General features: G+C 42.4%; 1 protein-coding gene across 1 annotated transcript in view; it reads right to left on the reverse strand.

Annotated features, from left to right (window-relative positions):
* Positions 1–2,509: 2,509 nt before the first annotated feature.
* LOC143996256 (solute carrier family 22 member 13-like) overlaps positions 2,510–22,269 on the reverse strand; it is a 30,382-nt gene continuing 10,622 nt past the window's right edge. Inside the window, exons 3-10 of the mRNA XM_077491222.1 lie at positions 16,274–16,428; positions 15,537–15,705; positions 14,852–14,972; positions 8,007–8,101; positions 7,609–7,823; positions 7,149–7,257; positions 3,450–3,659; positions 2,510–2,690 (exon numbers count right to left, since the gene is read on the reverse strand). Of these exons, the coding sequence (XP_077347348.1) occupies positions 2,597–2,690; positions 3,450–3,659; positions 7,149–7,257; positions 7,609–7,823; positions 8,007–8,101; positions 14,852–14,972; positions 15,537–15,705; positions 16,274–16,428 (1,168 nt within the window). The 3' untranslated portion in view covers positions 2,510–2,596. The remainder of the gene's footprint in view (positions 2,691–3,449; positions 3,660–7,148; positions 7,258–7,608; positions 7,824–8,006; positions 8,102–14,851; positions 14,973–15,536; positions 15,706–16,273; positions 16,429–22,269) is intronic.

Below are 22,269 nucleotides of genomic sequence, written 5' to 3' on the forward strand. Positions count from 1 at the left end.
AATGTGTCCTATCAGACCGCGTTGTCGGATAATCCGACTGTGTGTGGTCTGCATCGGACTGTTTCCGTCGGAATATCCGTCGGACCAAATTTTCCAACTTGTTGGAAATATTTTCAGACAAACTGGTCCGATAGGACATACTCCGATCATGTGTAGAGAATTCCGATCGGACAAAGTGCCACACATGCTCAGATCAAATTCCTACATCAAAGATATTGGCTACTAGCCTGAACGTAGTCCCATCGTAACGAAATGACGTCATCACGTTCTGAAAGATCGGATTTTTCGACAACTTTGTCCGACCGTGTGTATGCAACAGTTTCGGACACAATCCGACGGACAAAATCCGACGGATTTGGTTGGCAGAATGTCTGACCGTGTTTACAGGGGCTAAGAGTGGCTTTGCTGAACAATATGAGGTTCTTCTGGCAAACTGCTCCTGTATTTATATCCATCTTTAAATCAAATGATGACTCGGCATTTGTGTGCGGTAGTGTTGTGCCACATCCTGTATAAACAGAAAATCAGGGAGAACAACCCCCTATTTTTAGGACAATTTCAAGTTTTAAAATATAACAAAATTTATTACACAAAAAATATAAATGTATGTTGAACACAACAAGAGAACATGTATAATAATCAAAGCACAATTAAAAACACATGCGAATGATATCCGTAATAGTAATGACAATCATAGATAGAACGTCACCCATATGACACGAAGTAGGCCACGATGCTCAAGGACCCTATGTGTTTCGGAGCAATCTTGGTCTCTTTCATCAGGGGTGCATAGAGCACAAAGGGCACATTATCTGGTGGAGGGCATAAATAACAAAATGTTAATAGAATAGACACAACTATAGGGGAAGACCAGAATACATGAGAATACTGTTTCAGATTACTTACATGGACAATTACAGAGACAGATGCATGTAATGAAGGTAATTAAAATAAACAAAACACAGGCAAATATCCTGTTGGGAGTTCCAGTGCACCAGCATGAGTAGTATACGGCTGGGGAGACTTAAAGCAAGGGCCCCAAACCCCTGTCTGTTAATGTGGGAAGGGCGTAGATAGCGAGGGGTCCTAAAAAAAAAAGGGGGTCCTTTTTTTCCTCTCTCATTCTTCTCTTCCCTCTTTTAGGGCCCCTCGCCATCTACGCCTCAGTGGCCCCCTCGCTTGCATCCTACAGCCCTTACGGGAGGGGGCCACTGAGGCGTAGATGGAGAGGTGTCCTAAAAGAGGGAAGAGAAGAATGAGAGAGGAAAAAAAAGGGACCCCTTTTTTTAGGACCCCTCGCCATCTACGCCTCACTGGCCCCCTCGCTTGCATCCTACAGCCCTTCCCACATTAACAGACAGGGGTTTGGGGCCCTTGCTTTAGGCCTCCCCGGCCATATACTACTCATGCTGGTGCACTGGAACTCCCAGCAGGATATTTGCTCGTGTTTTGTTTCTTTTAATTACCTTCATTACATGCATCTGTCTCTGTAATTGTCCACGTAAGTAATCTGAAACCGTATTTTCATGTATTCTGGTCTTCCCCTATAGTTGTGTCTATTCTATTAACATTTTGTTATTTATGCCCTCCACCAAATAATGTGCCATTTGTGCTCTATACACCCCTGATGAAGGAGACCAAGATTGCTCTGAAACGCGTAGGGTCTTTGAGCATCGTGGCCTACTTCGGGTCATATGGGTGACCTTCTATCTATGATTGTCATTACTATTATGGATATCATTTGCATGTATTTTTAATTGTGCTTTGATTATTATACATGTTCTCTTGTTGTGTTCAACATACATTTATATTTTGTGTGTAATAAATTGTGTTATATTTTAAAACTTGAAATTATGTACGTACCGTAAAAGTCCTAAAAATAGGGGGTTGTTCTCCCTGATTTGTTATATCCATCTTTACTGCAAAATGTAACCTTGCCACCACTATAAACTGTATTCTGGAGATGTGGGAGCATGAATTCTGATGATTCAGCAATCTGTCACCAACAGCAGCTTTTTCACAGCACAAAAGGAGCCAGCAGGTCGCTGACAATACAATTATAATAGCATACCTCCCAACATTTTGAGATGGGAAGGAGGAACATCTATTAGTAAAATTATGTAGGTATAGGACACACCTCCTGTCAGGCCCCATTAAAGGAGAATTATAAAAAAAATATTAGTTAGACCCACAAGTGCTTTTTTTTACCACTACTATTACTTCTTTGGCTTTTGAAATTTGCAAATGCAGCCATTTAGAAATTGTTTGAAAAGTTTAGCATTGTGAAACACTTTTTGAAACACTTTTTGAAAGATAAAAGGTGCATTTTACATACAATTATATAGATCAAACCAAAATGAGGGACAAATGAGGAGGAAAGAGGGACAGTCCCTAGAAATCAAGGACAGTTGGGAGATATGATAATAGTATATTCATTGGAGGAAAAGGCTTCTCTTCAAAAAAGGGTAACCGATTTATCATATGGGAACTTTTTCAAAGGCCACAGGGATTAATATAAATGTATAATTTTAATGATGTTTAGGTGTGGTTAGACTTTAAATTAAAAATGACTTCCAAATGTTGGTAAAGAAAACTGCTATAAACGGGTCCTCTTGTATTCTTGTTTTGCACTTGTTTCTTGTTCCTGGTGGTTTTTGTATATTATTTGTTCTTCTAGTAGATCTTGAGACCTGTAAGGGAACACAAAATTGTAGTAACAAAAACACAGTGGATGATATTTGATAAAATATTTATGATACTTTCTGGTGTTATGGTCCCTGCACCAAATTCAGGAAAGCCTTTTGCAAAGTTTCATTAATGGTGCTGCCATATGCAACAGATTAATGTGTTTCTTGTTTGTATTCATTTTTCAATGAATTGTCATGGCTGCAACAGATTCACAAAGAATTAACTTTAATTCATAGATAAAAATACAAAAGTCTCTTTTGGTTTACGTTACTGTTCTGAACAGGAATCTCATAATATATACCATTTATACATATACCATATAGTCATGTGTAGCGTAGTGAAAACAAGGGATGGATCACTGTTTCCAAGCAAAGGGCCAGTTTACTGTCCTTCAGGTTTTAGAAGGGGCTGGTCTGTGGCCAGTGGGAGTAGAAAACACCCTGGGATCAGAGGGCATAAATATTGCCCCATCATTGGTTATAATAGGAGGCCCCATGTTGGTATCAATGAGAAGAACAGAAGAAGCCAGATCATCCGAACAATAAGCTGCTTCGTTTTGCAGCATCCGCAGATAAAACTATTGGTGTTGCTAGACCTGAGAATTGATTAATGGTGTCAATGGGAGGAAAGGTGCCCCATCATTGGTGTTAATTAATGAAATAGTGCCCCAAGGGCCAGATAGAGGCAAACAAAGAGCCACATCTGGCCTCAGGCCCAGTTTGGAGATAACTTCTCTAAAGCTTGTCATATTACACCCATACCTTGGTACTCCATTGACCTCGTGTGTATGGTCCTGCAGGTCTCTATTTCGTGTTTCAGGAAGGAAGAAGCAGAGGAGCCCTCCAACAATGGGACCGCTTCCATAAATGGCCATTGGAATAGCAGAGTGATATTTGTCCAAAAGACTAATAAGCGGAGAAATGATCCCAGCTATCCGAGCTGTCATGGAGCAGATACCCACTCCATTCTGCCTGCAATAAAACACAGTTGCACCATTAACATCATAAAAGGGACTAATGGGGAAAGCATGAACGTTCTTGCCTCTCGAGACACATCTTATCTCTGTTGTGGCTATTCTTGCTACAATTTTTAAACACTGTCCAAGAATTCTCCAGTGCCTATTGACAGCAAATATGTTGCAATATCCACTACAATGACAGTACATACTTTTAACTTGCCTATCAGACTCACAGTAAAGTCCATATGTGGTGAAAAATGCCACTGCTGGTTTGAGGTTTGTTTCAAAGGTTTCTACAGAGAAAGATGTTATTGGTCCTCAAATGGCTTACTGAACATGTGAGTTTTTAGCTGGTTGTGTACATATCCATTGATAGAAGAAGCCAGATCATCCGAACAATAAGCTGCTTTGTTTTGCAGTGTCCGCAGATAAAACTATTGGTGTTGCTAGAATGCCCAGAAGTTCAGGCCTGCAATTGCTACAACAAGAAACATTAATACACTGTCTCCTCTCATTCTAGGCAAAGACCAGAAGCTTACCACACATTCCTTTAGTGGCTGTAAAAGTTGTAGATAGTCCACCCTCTAATAAGCAGATCACCCTTTAGATGGCAAAACCAAACAATTCACCACAAGAGGACTGTGTGATATACTCCTTGCCTAAGAGGAGAAAAGGCAAACAAAAAACAAAAAAAAGCTACTACTGGTGGATGGATGACTGGGCGATGCTCTGAAGCTCTACTAGGGATGGAGGAGAGCTATTGTTACAAAAGAGAGTTCAAATTGCTGTAATGGTGGTTGAAATGCACATGCATGACATAATATGCCGGTGAATGACATTCTACTAAAGGATATACTGTTGGGTGAATGATATACTGTGCTACTAAGGGATATAATATGCTGTCGAGTGATATAATAGTGTTAGTCATGATGTCCAATACATTATCATTTAAAGCAGGGCTTGACAAATTTGCTTGTAATCTAGGAGCCAGCTAAAAAAGTTAGGAGCCAGGTCCATAACGGCAATCCGGATCTGTCCCTGGCCTGACATGGAGACGAGTGAGGGGAAGATAGTGCACACCTCCCCCCCACCTGTCTCCAAGTCATTGCCCATAGCTCTTAGCCCACGTACACACGGTCGGAGATTTCCACAACCAAATCCGTCAGATTTTGCCCGTCGGATTTTGTCCGTCGGATCTTGTCCGAAACTGTTGCATACACATGGTCGGACAAAGTTGGCGAAAAATCTGATCTTTCAGAACGTGATGACGTAATTTTGTTACGATGGGACTACATTCAGGCTAGTAGCCAATAGCTTTGATGTAGGAATTTGATCTGAGCATGCGTGGCACTTGGTCCGATCAAAATTCTCTACACATGATCGAAGTATGTCCGACCGGCCCAGTTGGTCGGGAAATATTTCCAACATGTTGGAAAATTGGGTCCGACGGAATCAGTCCGATGCATACCACACACAGTCGATTTATGCGACGACACGGTCCGATCGGACACATTCCGACGGTTTCTCCGACCGTGTGTACAAGGGCTATGAGGGGCATTTTATTTTTTTTTATTTTTTTCAAATGACAATTGTTTTTATTTTTGTTTTTTTTATTACATTTTAGTGTAAATATGAGATCTGAGGTCTCTCTGATCCCAGATCTCATATTTAAGAGGACCTGTCATGCTTTTTTCTATTACAAGGGATTTTCTTTTTTCAATTAACGTTTTTTTATTAGATTATACAAAAATAAAAGAAAAACATCGACAGTACACAGTCATGCAGAAATCAGTACGTGCCGAGGGCACAGCGGCAGGGTGAACATACAAATTGGAACTGTCAATTGTGGAATCTACAAGGAATTTTTACATTCCTTGTAATAGGAATAAAAGTGACATTTTTTTTTTAAAAGAACAGTGAAAAAATAAAAAATAAAAAGTTAAAATAAGAAAAAAAAATACATTTTAAATGCGCCCTGTCCCGCCAAGCTTGCGTGCAGAAGCGAAAGCATACGTGAGTAGCGCCCGCATAGGAAAGCGGTGTTCAAACCACACATGTGAAGTATTGCCGCGATCGGTAGAGCGAGAGCAATAATTCTAGCCCTAGACCTCCTTTGTAACTCAAAACATGCAACCTGTAGAATTTTTTATATGTCGCCTATGGAAATTTTAAAGGGTAAAAGTCTGTCACCATTCCATGAGCGGACGCAATTTTGAAGCATGACACGTTGGGTATCAATTTACTCGGCGTAACATTATTTTTCACAATATAAAAAAAATTGGGCTAACTTTACTGTTGTCTTATTTTTTTAATTAAATAATTTTTCCCCAAAAAAGTGCGCTTGTAAGTCCGCTGCACAAATACGGTGTGACAGACAGTATTGCAACGACCACCATTTTATTCTCTAGGTTGTTAGAATAAAAAATAAATATAATGTTTAGGGGTTCTAAGTAAAGGGGAGGAGATGGGCGGGCAGTGAAAGCTCCATTAGCATTGCTGGCTGTCATACCAACAGCCACCACTAGAGGGCACCAGATTTCAGAAGGAAACATAGGACCGCAGAAGGCCTCAAAGCCGCGGCCTCATTTACCAGCCGGGGGGGTGCACGGAGACAGGATACCCCCAGCTGTGCTGTCCCAGGCGCCAGGTCGCTAATTCTAGTCGCAAATGCGGCCTGGCGCCCGGGGTTTGTCGAGCCCTGATTTAAAGGATTCAAATATTTTTTGTAAGTAGAAACAAGCCACATCTATGACTATTATTCCTTAAAGCTAAAGCTATTGACCTATCATGGATGGTTTACATGGTATTTTCCCATGATTCCTTTCTGTGGTTTTAAATTTGTGATCACTGCTTCATGTACCGCATTCAACCAGCCCTCCATTCCGGCTTAAAATAACTACTGGCTTTATTGTGTGATGTTACACGTGCCCTGATATTCTTAAACTCAAGGAATTCAGATACTTTGTGAAACTCGCTGGTTTTACAACTGACATTTTTTTACTAAGAGTAGAGAGAACGGCTATATATTATTATACTCCCGGAGCTCTGATATGAGAGGCAGCAGAATATCTGCCTGCTCCTTCCGTCTTCTGTTCATTCACAGAAGGTTTGCATTTTGTGAATGGGTTCACATAATACAAAGCACTCGGTCATTGGGCAGGAGGAGGAGAGGGGAAGGCACAGCAGTTGCATGTGACATTGCAGCTGCTAGAGCTGGGACTAGAAGGTCCAGGGTCGGCGTACCGGAAGTATAGCAATAGCTATGCTCCTAACGCTCAGTAAAAATGTACACTGTAAATTAAAGGGATGACATGCACTTTGCTGAACTTAATCTATAGCAATTCAGCATATTTTATAAAGTGGCTGATTGACCGGAGTTCAAGCAAAGGGCCACTTTACTCTGGCTAGGGAAAGTAGGAAGGTAGTAGCTGAGGAGTATGGTATGTTGTTCTTACTCCCAAATTTTAATTTATTACTGTACTGGGTTGCTGTAAAGGCTCACCTGATAACTGTAGGAAATAGTTCTGCAGCATATATGTAACAGATAGAAAATGAAGCTGCAATTGCAAATTTTCCAATCACGGCAAGCACTGTGATTACAATGGGCAATGCTGGGAAAGAAGTAAAAAAAAGTAATTATACAAATCTTTCATAAAAAAAGGGAATTCAATTAAAATTTTAATAAGTACAAAATCTTATATGAAATGTAGTATATATTTTATTTGGAAAAATAACAGTACTCTGTTTTGTAATGACAGGACAGTTCCAGGAATCAGTTTGACTAAGTTTATTCCTATAGTAGAAGCCAATGTTTCTGTCCCCTTAGAGACCTTCATCATTCCATGGCTATAGACATAAAGAGGCCATTTATACTGCTGGTAAAACAACTTTTTTATACTGTATAATTATTACATTACGATTAGAAAAAGAAAAAAAACAATCATTAGAAAAAAAATCCTTACTCTTCGGTATTGCTGTTATAATAAGACAAACTGTTCCACCAAGTAATAAACACAATGATTGGCTAAGTTTCCGTCCTAAGATCTGCACTATGAACATGGATCCAAGACGAGCTGGAACTTCTACTGCTCCAAATATGAGCTGGGTGAGATATATATCCAGCCCAAAACTGCCGACATTCAGACTCAAACCGTAATAAACCAGGCTGTTCACAAACCTAAAATATGAGAAATAAAAAAGGGGTAAATGGGGAAGAAAAGAACAATCTCTGCAAAAGGGACACATGAAAATTAAAACATTATTGTCATATAAAGAGAGTACTAAACCCCTGTGTTTTTTGTTGGGGGGGGGTTTCTTTACAATACATTTACTTAGGTCCAAGCATTGGAAAAGAACTTACCACACAAAGCTCATAACAAGTGTAACTCTTCTTAGGGTTGGAATCCTGAAAAGGTCTAACATGTTCCTCGACTTTGTTTCTTTTTCCTTTTGCAGCTTAGAGACACAATATTATATAACACCATAAGTTTGATAAATTACTACAATGGTCAGTGTCATTATGATAAAACTCTTTAGTTCACCTATCCCGAGATTTTCTACCGTATAATGCTGGAAAAGGGAAATTATATATACCGTATATACTCGAGTATAAGCCGAGATTTTCAGCCTCTTTTTTTGAGGCTGAAAGTGCCCCCCTCGGCTTATACTCGAGTCATCGCCGTCTGCCTGCCCGATCAGCGTGTCGAGCAGACAGACGGCGGACATTCTACTATTCAAAAGCCGCGCCTCCGTCTGTGATAGGCGGAACACTCAATTTCCCAGCAGTCAGTGGTCCGCCTATCACGGACATCCGCTCATCCTCATACTACGGACAAGGATGAGAGGATGTCCGTGATAGGCGGAACACAGACTGCTGGGAAATTGAGTGTTCCGCCTATCACAGACGGAGGCGCGGCTTTTGAACAGAGGAATGGCCGCCGAGGCGCCGATGAAGAGCGGCGATCCTGGCATGGCTGAAGGACGGAGGCTCGGGACGGGACGACGGAGGCACGGGACGGAGACACGGGACGATGGAGGCACGGGACGGAGGCACGGGACGACGGAGGCACGGGACGGAGGCACGGGACGGAGGCTCGGGACGGAGGCTCGGGACGGAGGCTCGGGACGGAGGCTCGGGACACAGGTAGGCTGGACACACAAGGCTGCACGGACACACACACAGGGATGGATGGACACACACACAGGGATGGATGGACACACACACAGGGATGGATGGACACACACACAGGGATGGATGGATGGACACACACACAGGGATGGATGGATGGACACACACACAGGGATGGATGGATGGACACACACACAGGGATGGATGGATGGACACACACACAGGGATGGACGGACACACACACAGGGATGGACGGACACACAGGGATGGACAGGCATGTCTCACCCTCGGCTTATACACGAGTCAATAAGTTTCCCAGTTTTTTGGGGGTAAATTGGGGGCCTCAGCTTATATTCGGGTCGGCCTATACTCGAGTATATACGGTAGTAACTGGCTGTAGAAAGACAAATAGTGTCATAAGGACTGTGGAAAATGCATTTTAGTACAGTTATACCTCGGATTGAGATTAACATGGTTTACAACCTTTTTTAGCAGTACGAGATATTATTATTTTTAAAACTGACTAGTTTTGCATTATCTTGCAAGACGAGCAGGATTCAAGCCTCTGTTGTGTGCAGTACCACATTTGGCCAGAGGTGCGAGGGCACCGGTGACACTTGAAGCAGCTCCGTTCCTAAGTATCTCCGAGCCTCTCGTAGTGGTTTCGAGTGTTTCGGAGTGTCTCTGGCACCCCCCACCTCTGCCCACATGCGGTACTGCATACACTAGCAAAGCCACTGGAACTATATCATTGAGCCACTCTGGGGAGACCTCAAACGTGTAGTTCATGCAAGACAGCCCAAGAATTTACAGGAACTGGAAGCTTTTTGCCAAGAGGAATGGGCAGCTTTACCATCTGAGAAGATAAAGAGCCTCATCCACAAATACCACAAAAGACTTCAAGTTGTCATTGATGTTAAAGGGAGCAATATACGGTATTAAGAACTGGGGTATATACATTTTTGATCAGGGTCATTTGGGTAGTTTCTGTTGTGATTATGATTTAAAAAGAGTAAACACAGTTGATTGATGATAATAAATGGCTTCAGCCAAACACTAACCATGAGTGAAAGAAAAGTTTTTGTGTTATTCATATTCTGTGAAAATGGCCAAGAAATCATAAACTCTGCCAGGGTATGTAAACTTATGAAAACAACTCTATGTGTGTGTGTATATATATATATATATATATATATATATATATATATATATATACACACACACACACACACATATACACACGTAATCCTGCACTTTCACCTGCAGGGAGCGCCCGCCGGGCAGAGACTCAGAACGGGGTAAACAAGGCAGAGTTCCATTCTGACAATGGGGGAAGGGATGGATTTGGAGCCAACCAAAAACATGTAGCAGAATACATATTGGCCTAAATTTAGCTGTATTTGTAGGGAAAAAATTACATTTGTATGACCCGTTAACCACTTCAGCCCGAGAAGGTTTCACCCCTTTCATGACAAGGCCATTTATTGCGATATGGCACTGTGTTGCTTTAACTGATAATTGCGCATTCATGCAACACTGTACCCAAACAAAATTTAAGTCATTTTTTTCCACAAATAGAGCTTTCTTTTGGCGGTATTTGATCACCTCTGTGGTTTTATTTTTTTGTGCTATTAACAAAAAATCTGCAATTTTGAAAAAAAAAAACTATATTTTTTACTATCTGCTATAAAACATATGCAATAAAAAAATCTAAAAGAATCAAATTTCTTCATCAAATTAGGCCAATATGTATTCTGCTACATATTTTTGTAAACAAATCCCAATGAGTGTATATTGATTGGTTTACGCAAAAGTTATTGCATCTACAAACTATGGAATATTTTTATGGTACTTTTATTTTTACTAGTAATGGCGGCGAGCAGAGATTTTTAGCGGGACTGCGACATTGCGGCAGACAAATTGGACACTAAGTGACACTTTTTAGGGACCAGTGACACTAATACAGTGATAAGTGCTAAAAAAATGCACTGTCACTGTATAAATTACACTGTCAGGGAAAGGGTTAACACCAGGGCGATCAAAGGCCTAAGTGTGCTCCTAGGGAGTGATTTCTAACCATTGGGGATGGTTTAATTGGAGAAAGAGAAAGATCTGTGTTCCCGATAAGCATACATTACATAGGCAGACCGCCATTCTGCCTCTCCAGGGAACGATCAGCGGGTCCCAGCGGCCATGGTGGCCGCTGGACCCGCTGATTGGCTCCCGTTGAGTCCAATCACAGTGGGAGTGGGTCACTGCCTGTGCACGCCCCAGACCCTGAAGAGGGAACAAAGTACAGGTGCGTTGTTTTGCGCAGCCGAGTCACCCTGCCGCATTAAATGTGGAAGTGGTTAAAGTAATGCAGTGCTGTATCGCAAAAAGTGGCCTGGTCCTAAAGGCTGTTCTGGAGGTTAATTTGTGGAAACAGTCAGAAATTAAAATTATGGTAAGATTTCTCCTCTGTCCTGTGGACCACTATCACAGAGACAGAAAATAAAGGTAAATACAAGATGTAAAGGTTGTCAATGGAACTGTAATAAAGGTGAAATCTTCCAATGGGGGCACTTGCTCTCGTGACATCTGTCATAGTGGATTTACCCTTGCTTTAGAGAGATTTACTTTTTAATTTCTTGTAATGGTATGGGACAGGAAATTACGGGAAATCTCCCTAAAAGGAGATAATGGGGTTATGCCAATTCCTTTTTCTAACCAAAAAAAAAAGTTTTAGCTATATAGTCACATTACATTATGTGTATTTGCTGGTAAGCTGACTCATGCTGTCTCTTGCTCCCCAAAACCATGAAAGCAGGGCAGGGGAGCAGAAGCTCTGGGGAGAGTTGGCTGCATAGAAAACAGTGCTGGACTACAGGAAATGGTTAAGTATCTGATTCTTAAAAGTCAGCAGCTACACAGTGCCTTGAAAAAGTATTCATATCCCTTGAAAATTTCCACATTATGTCATGTTACAACCAAAAACGTAAATGTCGTTTTATTGGGATTTTATATGGTAGACCAACACAATGTGGCACATAACTGTCAAATGAAAGGAAAATGATAAATGGTTTTCAATTTTTTATTTACAAATAAATATGTGAAAAGTGTGGAGTGCATTTGTATTCAGCCCCACTGAGTCAATACTTTGTAGAACCACCTTTTGCTGAAATTACAGCTGGAAGTCTTTTTTGGGGATGTCTCTACCAGCTTTGCACATCTAGAGAGTGACATTCTTCTTTGCAAAATAGCGCAAGCTCTGTCAGACTGGATGGAGAGCATCTGTGAACAGCAATTTTCAAGTCTTGCCACACATTCTCAATTGGATTTAGGTCAGGACTTCAACTGGGCCATTCTAACACATGAATATGCTTCGATCAAAACCATTCCATTGTAGCTCTGGCTGTATGTTTAGAGTCGTCCTGCTGGAAGGTGTACCTTTGCCCCAGTCTCAAGTCTTTTGACTACAATAATAGGCTTTCTTCTAAGATTGCCCTGTATTTGGCTCCATTCATCTTTCCATCAACTCTGACCAGCTTCCCTGTCCCCGCTGAAGAAAAGCATCCCCACAACATGATGCTGTCACCACCATGTTTCACAGTGGGAATGGTGTGTTCAGGGTGCTGTGCAGTGTTAATTTTCCACCACACATAGTGTTTTGCTTTTAGGCCAAAAACTTTAATTTTGGTCTCATTTGACCAGAGCACCTCCTTCTACATGTTCAGTGTTTCCCCCGCATGGCTTCTCGCAAACTGCAAACAGGAGTTCTTACGGATTTACTTCAACTATGGCTTTCTTCTTGCCACTCTTCCATAAAGGCCGGATTTGTGTGGCACACGACTAATAGTTGTCCTGTGGACAGATTCTCCCACCTGAGCTGTGGATCTCTGCAGCTCCTCCAGAGATACCATGGACCTCTTGGCTGCTTCTCTGATGAATGCTCTCCTTGCTTGGCCTGTCAGTTTAGGTGGACGGCCATGTTTTGGTAGGTTTGCAGTTGTGCCATACTCTTTCCATTTTTGGAAGATGAATTGAACAGTGCTCCGTGAGATCTTCAAAGCTTGGGATTTTTTTTTTTTTTATAACCTAACCCTGCTTCAGACTTCTCCACAACTTTATCTCTGACCTGACTGGTGTGTTCCTTGGCCTTTATAATGCTATTTGTTCACTAAGGTTCTCTGACAAACCTCTGAGGGCTTTACAGACCAGTGTAGTGATATTGAGATTAAATTACACACAGACTCTATTTACTAATTAGTTGACTTATGAAGACAATTGGTTCCATTAGATTTTAGTTAAGGGTAGCAGAGTAAAGGGTGCTGAATACAAATGCACGCCACACTTTTCACATTTTTATTTGTAATAAATGTTGAAAACCATTTATCATTTCCTTTCACTTGACAATTATGTGCCACTTTGTGTTGGTCTATCACATAAAATCCCAATAAAATACTTTGACCTTTTTAGTTGTAACATGACAAAATGTGGAAAATGTCAAGGGGTATGAATACTTTTTCAAGGCACTGTACAGCATTTGTAGCTGCTGACATTTGGTTTTCCCATTCCCCACTGAAGACCCTGTCACCATACCACTCGTTTTAACAACAATCTTCCCATAATATTTTATGTGCTTTTAAATTATTTCATGCATATTACTTACATATTAAAGGAGAAGTTTAGCCTGAGCTTTTTAGGCTGAATTCCTTCTAAGGGTCAAAGGAGTGCAATTCATTTTGCACTCCTGTGACCTGTTTTTAGCAGAGAGCAGTCTGAAGTCCGCTCTCTGCTGACATCACTGCCATCAGTCGAGGCAGAGCATCATCCAGACTTCAAAGTCTGGATCTGTTGGCTGCCTTGATTGATGGCAGTCTGAGCATCTCAGTGAGCCACGGAGACGGCCACTCCCCGCCCCTCCACAGCTCATCGCGCCAATAAGCATGGAGAAGCAGACCAGGAGCGATGCTGACTGACAGTCAGCATCACTCTGCTTGGGGAGGAGTGAGAACCGGGCCATCAACGGTGTTCGGTGGCTCGGTTGTCAGTGCAGAGACGTCAGGGGACAACTGCAGCATTGGTCTGATGTTCCATCCACTGAGGTATGTAAGATTAGCAAAAACAAAAACAATACTTCTCTTTAAAAGTCCTGAGACTGCTGCTGGGTGCTGCCATCTTGAATGTGATGCCAGTAGCCCCAGTAGACTCAAAACTGACACTTTATAGTACTATAATCCCCTTTTCTTTTCCCCATCAGCCACATAAAATTTTATGCAGAGAGATAAGTGGTGGGATGAAGAAGATGGGCCAGCAAGGACTGTAGATAGAAACTGTAATGTCGTATACACACGACCAGACTTTTCAACAGCAAAGTACCGATGGAACTAATCCATCAGACAATTCGATCATGTGTGGGCTTCATCTGACCTTTTCTGGCGAAAAAACTGACGGACTTTAGAAATAGAACATGTTTCAAATCTTTCCGCCGGAACCAGTTCCTATCGAGAAAACCGCTCGTCTGTATGCAGGTCCAATGGACCAACAACGACTCAAGGGCAGCTACTGGCTACTGGCTATTGAACTTCTTTTACTAGTCCCGTCATATGTCATCACATTAAATGGTCGGACTTTGGTGTGATCGTGTGTAGGCAAGTCCGTTTCAGCGGAACTCCATCGGAACTCCATCAACAAGTCAGTTGAAAAGTCCATCAGAGTTCATTCCGACGGAAAGTCTGGTCGTGTGTACGTGGCATTAGAGGAGGAGAGGGCTATGATGTGTAAGGAAGGAGGGAGTTGCGCTATGGAATGGACTCTTACTGGAGTAGTAAAACGTTCTATCAAGTTAAAAAGTACCCTGCAAGTGGATACAAAACCAATTATGGAAAGGAAAAACACTGCAAGTAAGCATTTATACTTTTTTTGTGGTTGTACCTGCATTTTTTTCAGTTGGTGGCAGTTGGTCTCTTTAAAATTTTGAGTCTCAGGGTCAAAACATGCCTGTTCAATACACCCAGACTAACGTATGTATTTGCTTTTTTTTACGTCATGTCATTTTCTGCATAATGTTGTGCAAAACCATGAATTCCTGATACCTGTGTAAGCAATTCCTCTGAAAACTTCTTTTTATTGACTGAGGCTGCTTTTCGGAGGATTTCTTTTGCTCTTTCATGTTTTCCTTTAGTTAAAAGCCATCTGGGAGATTCTGGGAGAATCCTGCAACAGTGTAATTTTTTTTAACAGTCAAAATCAAAAGCGTAATTTTAGAAATTGAGAAAGGTTAAACTGCATGATCCATATTTGTTTTTACAATTGGGGCAGGTGGGAAATGTCCAACAGACAGGCCTCGGCCTGAGGAAACTCCGGATAGGCCTACAGAGCAAAGTTTTAGGAGGTGGCAGGCTGCCCAGAATTATATGATCTCATCACATGGCTTTCTCAAGTAAGCAGCCAACCCTTAATCTACTTAAAACGCCATGTTATTTCTGTCTTGCTGTTGGAGATTTTACTTTATTTCTTCTCTCAGCAACCCAGCCTTCATCAGCAGGACAGGAACTCAAGAGAAATCTCTCTATTGTAGCCCCAGATAGCATTAAAAACCTGACAGAGGTTCTAACCCTTCCCCACTCTATTAAAAACTACAGTAAAAATTTGCTTAACATAAGTTGTAATGTGCTTTATGCAGTATGCTATGTTGGTAGGTATGATTAATACATTCATTATTCCTTACATTGATTATGACGATAATGCCGTTTTTATTATTTCTTGTACCTTACTTACCAGATGTAGAAAAATAAAAGGGCAGTTGGGGCTGAGCAAACTATCTGCAACAACCTCCAGTTCCTGATGCCATAGCAGACTCCTGCCAAAACCATTTGTCCAACTGCAAAACAAACATGGCCACTGATGGTGGCATAGGCGCGCTGAGACGATCCCACCCACTCAGCAACTGAAATGAAAAATATTTAATGATAAAGTCAATACACATTTTCTGTTTGCCTTAACAATATTGTACACAATTGTAAGAATGGCCAAAGCAAAAATAAATATATTTGGCATTCACAATGTATATTTATGTTTTCTTTTGGATGAACATCATTAAAAATAAGTGTATCACTTGCCATACTGCAGTCTCCTAAGTGATGTAAAAAACACTAGCAGGGGAGTTTTTATTTTATAAGAGAACTGCGTAGGATGGTAACCACTCTGCACCACTACACAGAAGGGCCCCAATCAAACAATGCAATTCCTTTTTTGTTGCTTTAAGGCCTTATGTAAACTGCTGCTGGTAAACGGAAGTTTACCAGCAGCTGGGCATTTTTACGCTTCTAAACACAAACATGGTAAAATGCGGGTAAACGCAGCAAAACAGATGTTTTAAAACGTGGACTACTATCTGTCAAGTTAAATTGTTCAGGAGATGTTGCAAAAACATCCCATGTACATGAAGCCTAAAATAAACATATATTAGAAGGAAAATAAATTGACTATGAAGTAACAAGTCTCTCGCCTATTACCTAACACAAGATTGTTGATCAGGACCCCCGACATGGCCATTCCCACAACGCACCGCAGGGCTGTATAGAGGTAAAAATCTGACACAAATGCTGCTCCAACACCAAACGCCATCATCAATAACATTGAGATTAATATGACCGGACGTCTCCCAGTCCTTAAAAACAAAGCATTACTTATTCCAAAAATATTGACTTTTAAAAGGCGTTTTTTTTTTTTTATCTAGAAAATTATTACAGGCATTCTGGAAATGAGGCCAGTTTTGGAGCTGAAACTCCAAAAGCAATATGAATTCCCAAAATTGGAAATCGTAGTAATATATTTCATATGCAGGGCCAGATTTACCTTTAGGCACAGCAAGCCTTTGCCTATGGGGCAAAGAGGCAGCTTTTTCCTTTAAACCTTGTTCACACAGGCGTATTTAAGCACACATTTGTGCAAAGGGCCGTGTTTGCTTGCACAGGAGTTATCACGGCGGGTGCTTGACTATTTCGCACCCTAGGCAAGAGGGGGGTGCGAGGTGTTGGGCCACGTGAGTGACTACAACAGGATCAGTGAGTGGACTAGCTGGGACAGCAGCTACATTCAGAGACATGGTTCCTGCCTCCTCCACCTTCCCAGGTGTCCTTCTGCACCCCACTCTTCTGCTGTTCTCGTGCCCGCCTCACAGGCTGAGCTTCTGCTGACCTCCTCTGCAGCAGCCACGACTGATGTCCTCCACGGCTGCTGCTTTCTCTGGAGAGTCAGTCAGAGCCCAAGCCCTGTGTAGGGTCCCTCGTGTTCGCCATCTAGGCTAACGGGGTAGTCAGAGGCCATGGCTGCACCCCCTAGGCAGCAGTGCACCCTAGGCGGCTGCCTAGTTCGCCTAGCTGGAGCGCCGGCCCTGGGGGTTATGGTTATATATGGTTATACAATATGGTTATAAAGACAGCAAGGGGCGGAGGCTTTTCTCAGAGGGGCGGATGTATGGTTATACATTGAACACAATCAACACAATGCTCGGGGCTGGTTTTAATGGGCGAATGCTTTTCTCAAAGGGGCGTATGCATCCGCCCCTTTGAGAAAAGCATCCGCCCATTATAATAGCCAGCCCTGAGCATTGTGTTGATTGTGTTCAATGTATAACCATACATCTGCCCCTTTGAGAAAAGCATCCGCCTCTTGCTGTCTTTATAACCATACATCCGCCCCGTTGAGAAAAGCATCCTCTGCCCCTTGCTGTATTAAATGAATAACCAGCCCCAAGCATCGGGAGCGAGCGGCGTGTTGATTGCGCATGCGCCGTCTGCAGTTGATATTTCTTTTTTAAATTAACAATTTTAAAGAATCGAGAATTAGAGAATTGTGATCTTTATTCTAAGCAAAGGAATTGCAATTCTCCTTTTTCCCAGAATCGTGCAGCTCTAGTAGGGATACTCATTCACATAGTGTGGGGGGCTGGGATTTGGGGGCCCCCTTGTTAAAGGGGGCTTCCAGATTCTGATAAGCTCCCCGCCCACAGACCCCGACAACCAACGGCCAGGGTTGTCAAGAAGAGGCAATTGTCCTCATCAACATGGGGACAAGGTGCTTTCCTGACCTGCCGGGCTGTGTGCTCGGATAAGGGTTTGGTATGGATTTTGGGGGGACCCCCACGCATTTTTTTTTTCGGTATGGGGGTTCCCCTTAAAATCCATACCAGGCTGAAGGGCATGGTATGCTCTTGGAGGGGGAACCCATGAAAGATTTTTTTTTTAAATTGGCGTGGAGTTCCCCCTAAAGATTCATACCAGACAGTGCCTGGTATTGTCGGGGATAAAAGTCGGATCTCTGTTTATTGAAGTCAGATGGATGTCACAGGGCAAAGTCGGATCCACAGTGGTACGACTGATATGTTGCACCAGTGTGAAAGGGGCCTAAAGGCTGAAGCAGGCTTGTACATTAACCACTTCCTGATAGCAGCTATACTTCTACAGGGCAGCCATTCTGTGCAGAATCACATATATATATATATATATACATAATTATGCACTTCCGTTTAGGGTGCAAGCTGCTTTTGCTGTGATTACTCACAGCATAAGCTGATCTGCAGATGCCAGTGTTCTGTCAAATCAGCAAACTCATCAGAAACTCCAACCATGTCACTTCCGGTTTCTTTAAACCATCAGTAATTGGGGATTTTGACGAATTGCTGTTTGGACACAACACCCGCAACCGAATACAATCCGGTGCAGGAAAATTTGCTGTTTTGACAGTGGCTAATGAGCGGCCATTTTGTTGGCTAGTATCGGTGCGGAGTAACAATCTTTGTTCATAATATTGTGCACCGGACTGTATTCGGTTGCTGTTATGTCCAGACAGCAATTTGTCAAAATCTCCAATAACTGATGGTTAAAGAAACCAGAAGTTAAGTAGTTGGAGTTTGACGAGTTGGCTATTTTGACAGAACATCGGGCAACAGATGTCCGCTGGCACCCGCAGATAGTTGGGCAGAGACACAGGATGGAGCTCTGTCTATATAAACAAGGCAGAGCTCTGTTCTGATAGGGGGAAAGTGATGGAATTTGTGGAATAAAATCCATCACTTCCCTCAGTAAAGACCAGCACACAGTTTACACAAAAACAATGGTTAGGCACACAGTTAACCCTTTGATCGCCTTAGATGTTTAACCCCTTCCCAGCCAGTGTCATTAGTACAGTGACAGTGCATATTTTTAGAACTGATCACTGTTTAGTGTCACTGGTTCCCAGTGGCAAGTGTCAAAAGTGTCAGTGTCAGATGCAATATAAGTCGCTGATCACCACAATTACTAGTATAAAAAAAAATTCCAGTTTATATCCCATAGTTTGTAAACACTATAACTTTTGGGCAACCCAATCAATATACGCTTATTTGGATTTTTTAACCAAAAATATGTAGCAGGATACATGTAGGCCTAGATTGATGAAGAAATTAGATTAAAAAAAAATTATTGGATATATTTTATAGCAGAAAATAAAAAAAATAGGATTTTTTTTTGTCATACTTGCCTATAAAATGCTTTTCTTTGAGTACATCATGGGACACAGAGTCAGGCTAATATTCATTACCTACTGGGTTATACTCCATCTCCAGGAGAATGGATGCTGGTAAACAAAAGGTCTTCAGACAGGAAGTGATTCCCCTATATAACCCCTCCCACACAGGAAGCACTTCAGTTTTGTAGCAAGCACCGAATCCTCAAAAAAGAGGGGAGGAATCTCTGTGTCCCATGACATACATCATGGACACAGAGTCAGGCTAATATTCATTACCTACTGGGACGTCCCAGAGCAATAGCCTTGAGGAGAAGGAGACACCCTGTCAAACAATATCCATCAGAACTTATACTGCAGCCTGCAGTACACTGCGGCCAAAAGCCGAATCCTCGGCTGCTCGAACATTCACTTTATAAAATTTTGTGAACGTATGCACTGAAGACCAGATGGCAGCCTTACAAATTGGAGCCACAGATACCTGATGGCAAAAAGCCCAGGAGGTTTCTACACCCCTGGTAGAATGAGCTCTCACTCTAAAGGGAGGAGCTTTATGTTTCAGACCGTAGGCCTGAATGATCAATTGATGGACCCAATTGGCAATGAAAGCCTTGGAAGCTGCCTGCCCCTTCTTGGGTCCTTTTGGTAAAACAAAAAAGGAGTCTGATCCTTGGATCTCCACAGATCTAGACAAATAAACCTTGACTGCCAGGATAACGTCCAATGAATGCAGCCATCTCTCTTCCACCGAGCGAGGCTGAGAGAAAAAAAGAAGGCAAAATAATGTCCTGATTTAAATGAAAGGGCGGACACCACTTTTGGCAAAAGGGATGGAACAGGTCATAACACGACCCTGTCGTGGTGAAGGATCAAGTATGGTTCCTTGCACAAAAGGGCCACCAATTCCAACACCCTTCTAGCCGAGGTGATGGCCTCCAGGAAGGCTAGCTTGCGTGACAGCAAGTCTTTATGGAATTTCCTTGATAGGTTCAAATGGTTGTTTCTGTAACACAGACAACAAGTCTAGTTCAAGTTCCAAGGACACATAGGTGACCTAATGGGGGGAAGCAAGCGAGTTAAGGCTAAAGGCCTTTGGAAAAACACTGATAGGGCCAAAACCTGACCTCTGATTGTACTCAAAGCCAATCTGATTTCCACAGCTGACTGTATAAAAAAGAGACATTTTCCCAATCACGTATTTCCGAGGAAGCGGTTTTCTGTCTTCACACCAAGCAATATAAGTCTTCCAGACCTTATGATAAATTCCTAGTGACAGTTTTTCTAGCATTCACTAGGGTAGACACTATTGGTCCCGAGATGCCACCGTCCTTCAGCTCCCTGGCTTCAATAGCCATGCCATGAAATTTAGAGACTGTAAATTGGGGTGGAATATAGGACCTTGAGACAGTAGATCGGGAAGATGTGGAAGCGTCCATGACCCGTCTATTGTCAGTCTCACAATCTCCAGAAACCAGGGCCTTCTGGGCCAGGCTGGTGCCACCAGAATGACTGGAACCCCCTCTTTACGAATCCTGCACAACAAATGTGGAAGGGGAGGGATCAGAGGGAAAGCATAAACCAGAACATCTGCTCCGATTGCCAGAGGATCCCTTGTTCGGGACACAAGTAGCTGTAGCTTGTTGTTGAACCTGGATGCCAATAGGTTGAACTGTGACCATCCCCAACGCTGGCAAATTTCCTTGAATACCCCTGGGTGTAAAGATCATCCCCCGGGCAGATCTGCTAGCGGCTGAGATAATCTGCCTTCCAGTTCTCTACTCCCAGGATATGGACTGTCGGTATAATTGGCACATGTCCCTCTGCCCAGGCTAGTATGTGGTTCACTTCCTTCAGAGCTGAATGACTCCTGGTACCGCCTTGGTGGTTTATATAGACCACTGTAGTGGCATTGTCAGACTGAACCCTGATAGGGCAGTCCTGAAGCTCCACCATCCAGGACCGTAGGGCCAGACGTACTGCCCGTAATTCCAGGACATTGATGGGCAGGATCTGTTTTGCCCATCCCTGACCATTTCCCCTGAGCTGTGAGCCCTTCTAGGGTCACTCCCCAGCCTCAGAGGCTAGCTTCTGTAATCAGTACTCTCCAAGTTACCTGGAGAAAGGATTTTCCCCTTTACAGGTTCTGATCCTGCAACCACCAGTTTAGGCTTAAGCATGCCCGAGGATATAAGCACATTGGATAATTCAAGGCTTGTCCTCTTCTGTGGCAGGCCAACAAGATGTCTTGTTGTAAAGGCCTGGAATGTAACTGGGCACATTCTTCCCTAGAATACCCATACAGAGATGAATGGAGGGTTGTCTGGTGATGCACCTGAACCTTCAGGGCACAGATCCTTACAGGTGGCAAGAATACTCTTGCTTGAACCGTATCTAGGATCAGACCTAAATACTTTAGACTTTGAGCTGGTTTCAAGGCTGACTTTTCAGTATTTATGATCCAGCCTAAGCTTTTCTTTTTTAATACAAACGTTTTTTATTGGGTGAGAAACAAAATACACAGTAGTGCACATATACACGACTTGCAGTAGCATTGTACATTGTTACAATAAAGCTCAGATGTAGTAATGAAAGACAATATCAAGAGAAAACAAAAAAAAGAACAGCACTATAAAGCTGGTTAGACATAAAATTCCAGCAGTGAGACTGTGTTTAACTATTCTAGAAGTACCATGCTAAGGCATTCAGGGTGACTGTGTAGGTTGAAAAAATAACAAACTAAATTTTACAATACTAATAACTGACCGTAGCAGAGAAAGAAAAAAATCCATCGTTCTTAAACTTCAGCCCTGTAGCGACTAGTATTCGCCCAACTTCAGATGATAGAGGATGTACAGAGATTTGGTGGACTAGATAACCAGGTCAGGGTCTGTGAGACTATTATGTCCCAGACAAGGGGTACAGGGCCAACTCACTTCAGAGATCCACCTGAGGGAGAAGGGGAGGGAGTACCAACCCCTCCGCCCCCGAGCCGATCGGCCATGAG

The sequence above is a fragment of the Lithobates pipiens genome, unplaced genomic scaffold (genome assembly GCF_037356315.1).
Source record: "Lithobates pipiens isolate NorthernLeopardFrog02 unplaced genomic scaffold, aLitPip1_a1.2 Scaffold_19, whole genome shotgun sequence".
NCBI lineage: Eukaryota > Metazoa > Chordata > Amphibia > Anura > Ranidae > Lithobates > Lithobates pipiens.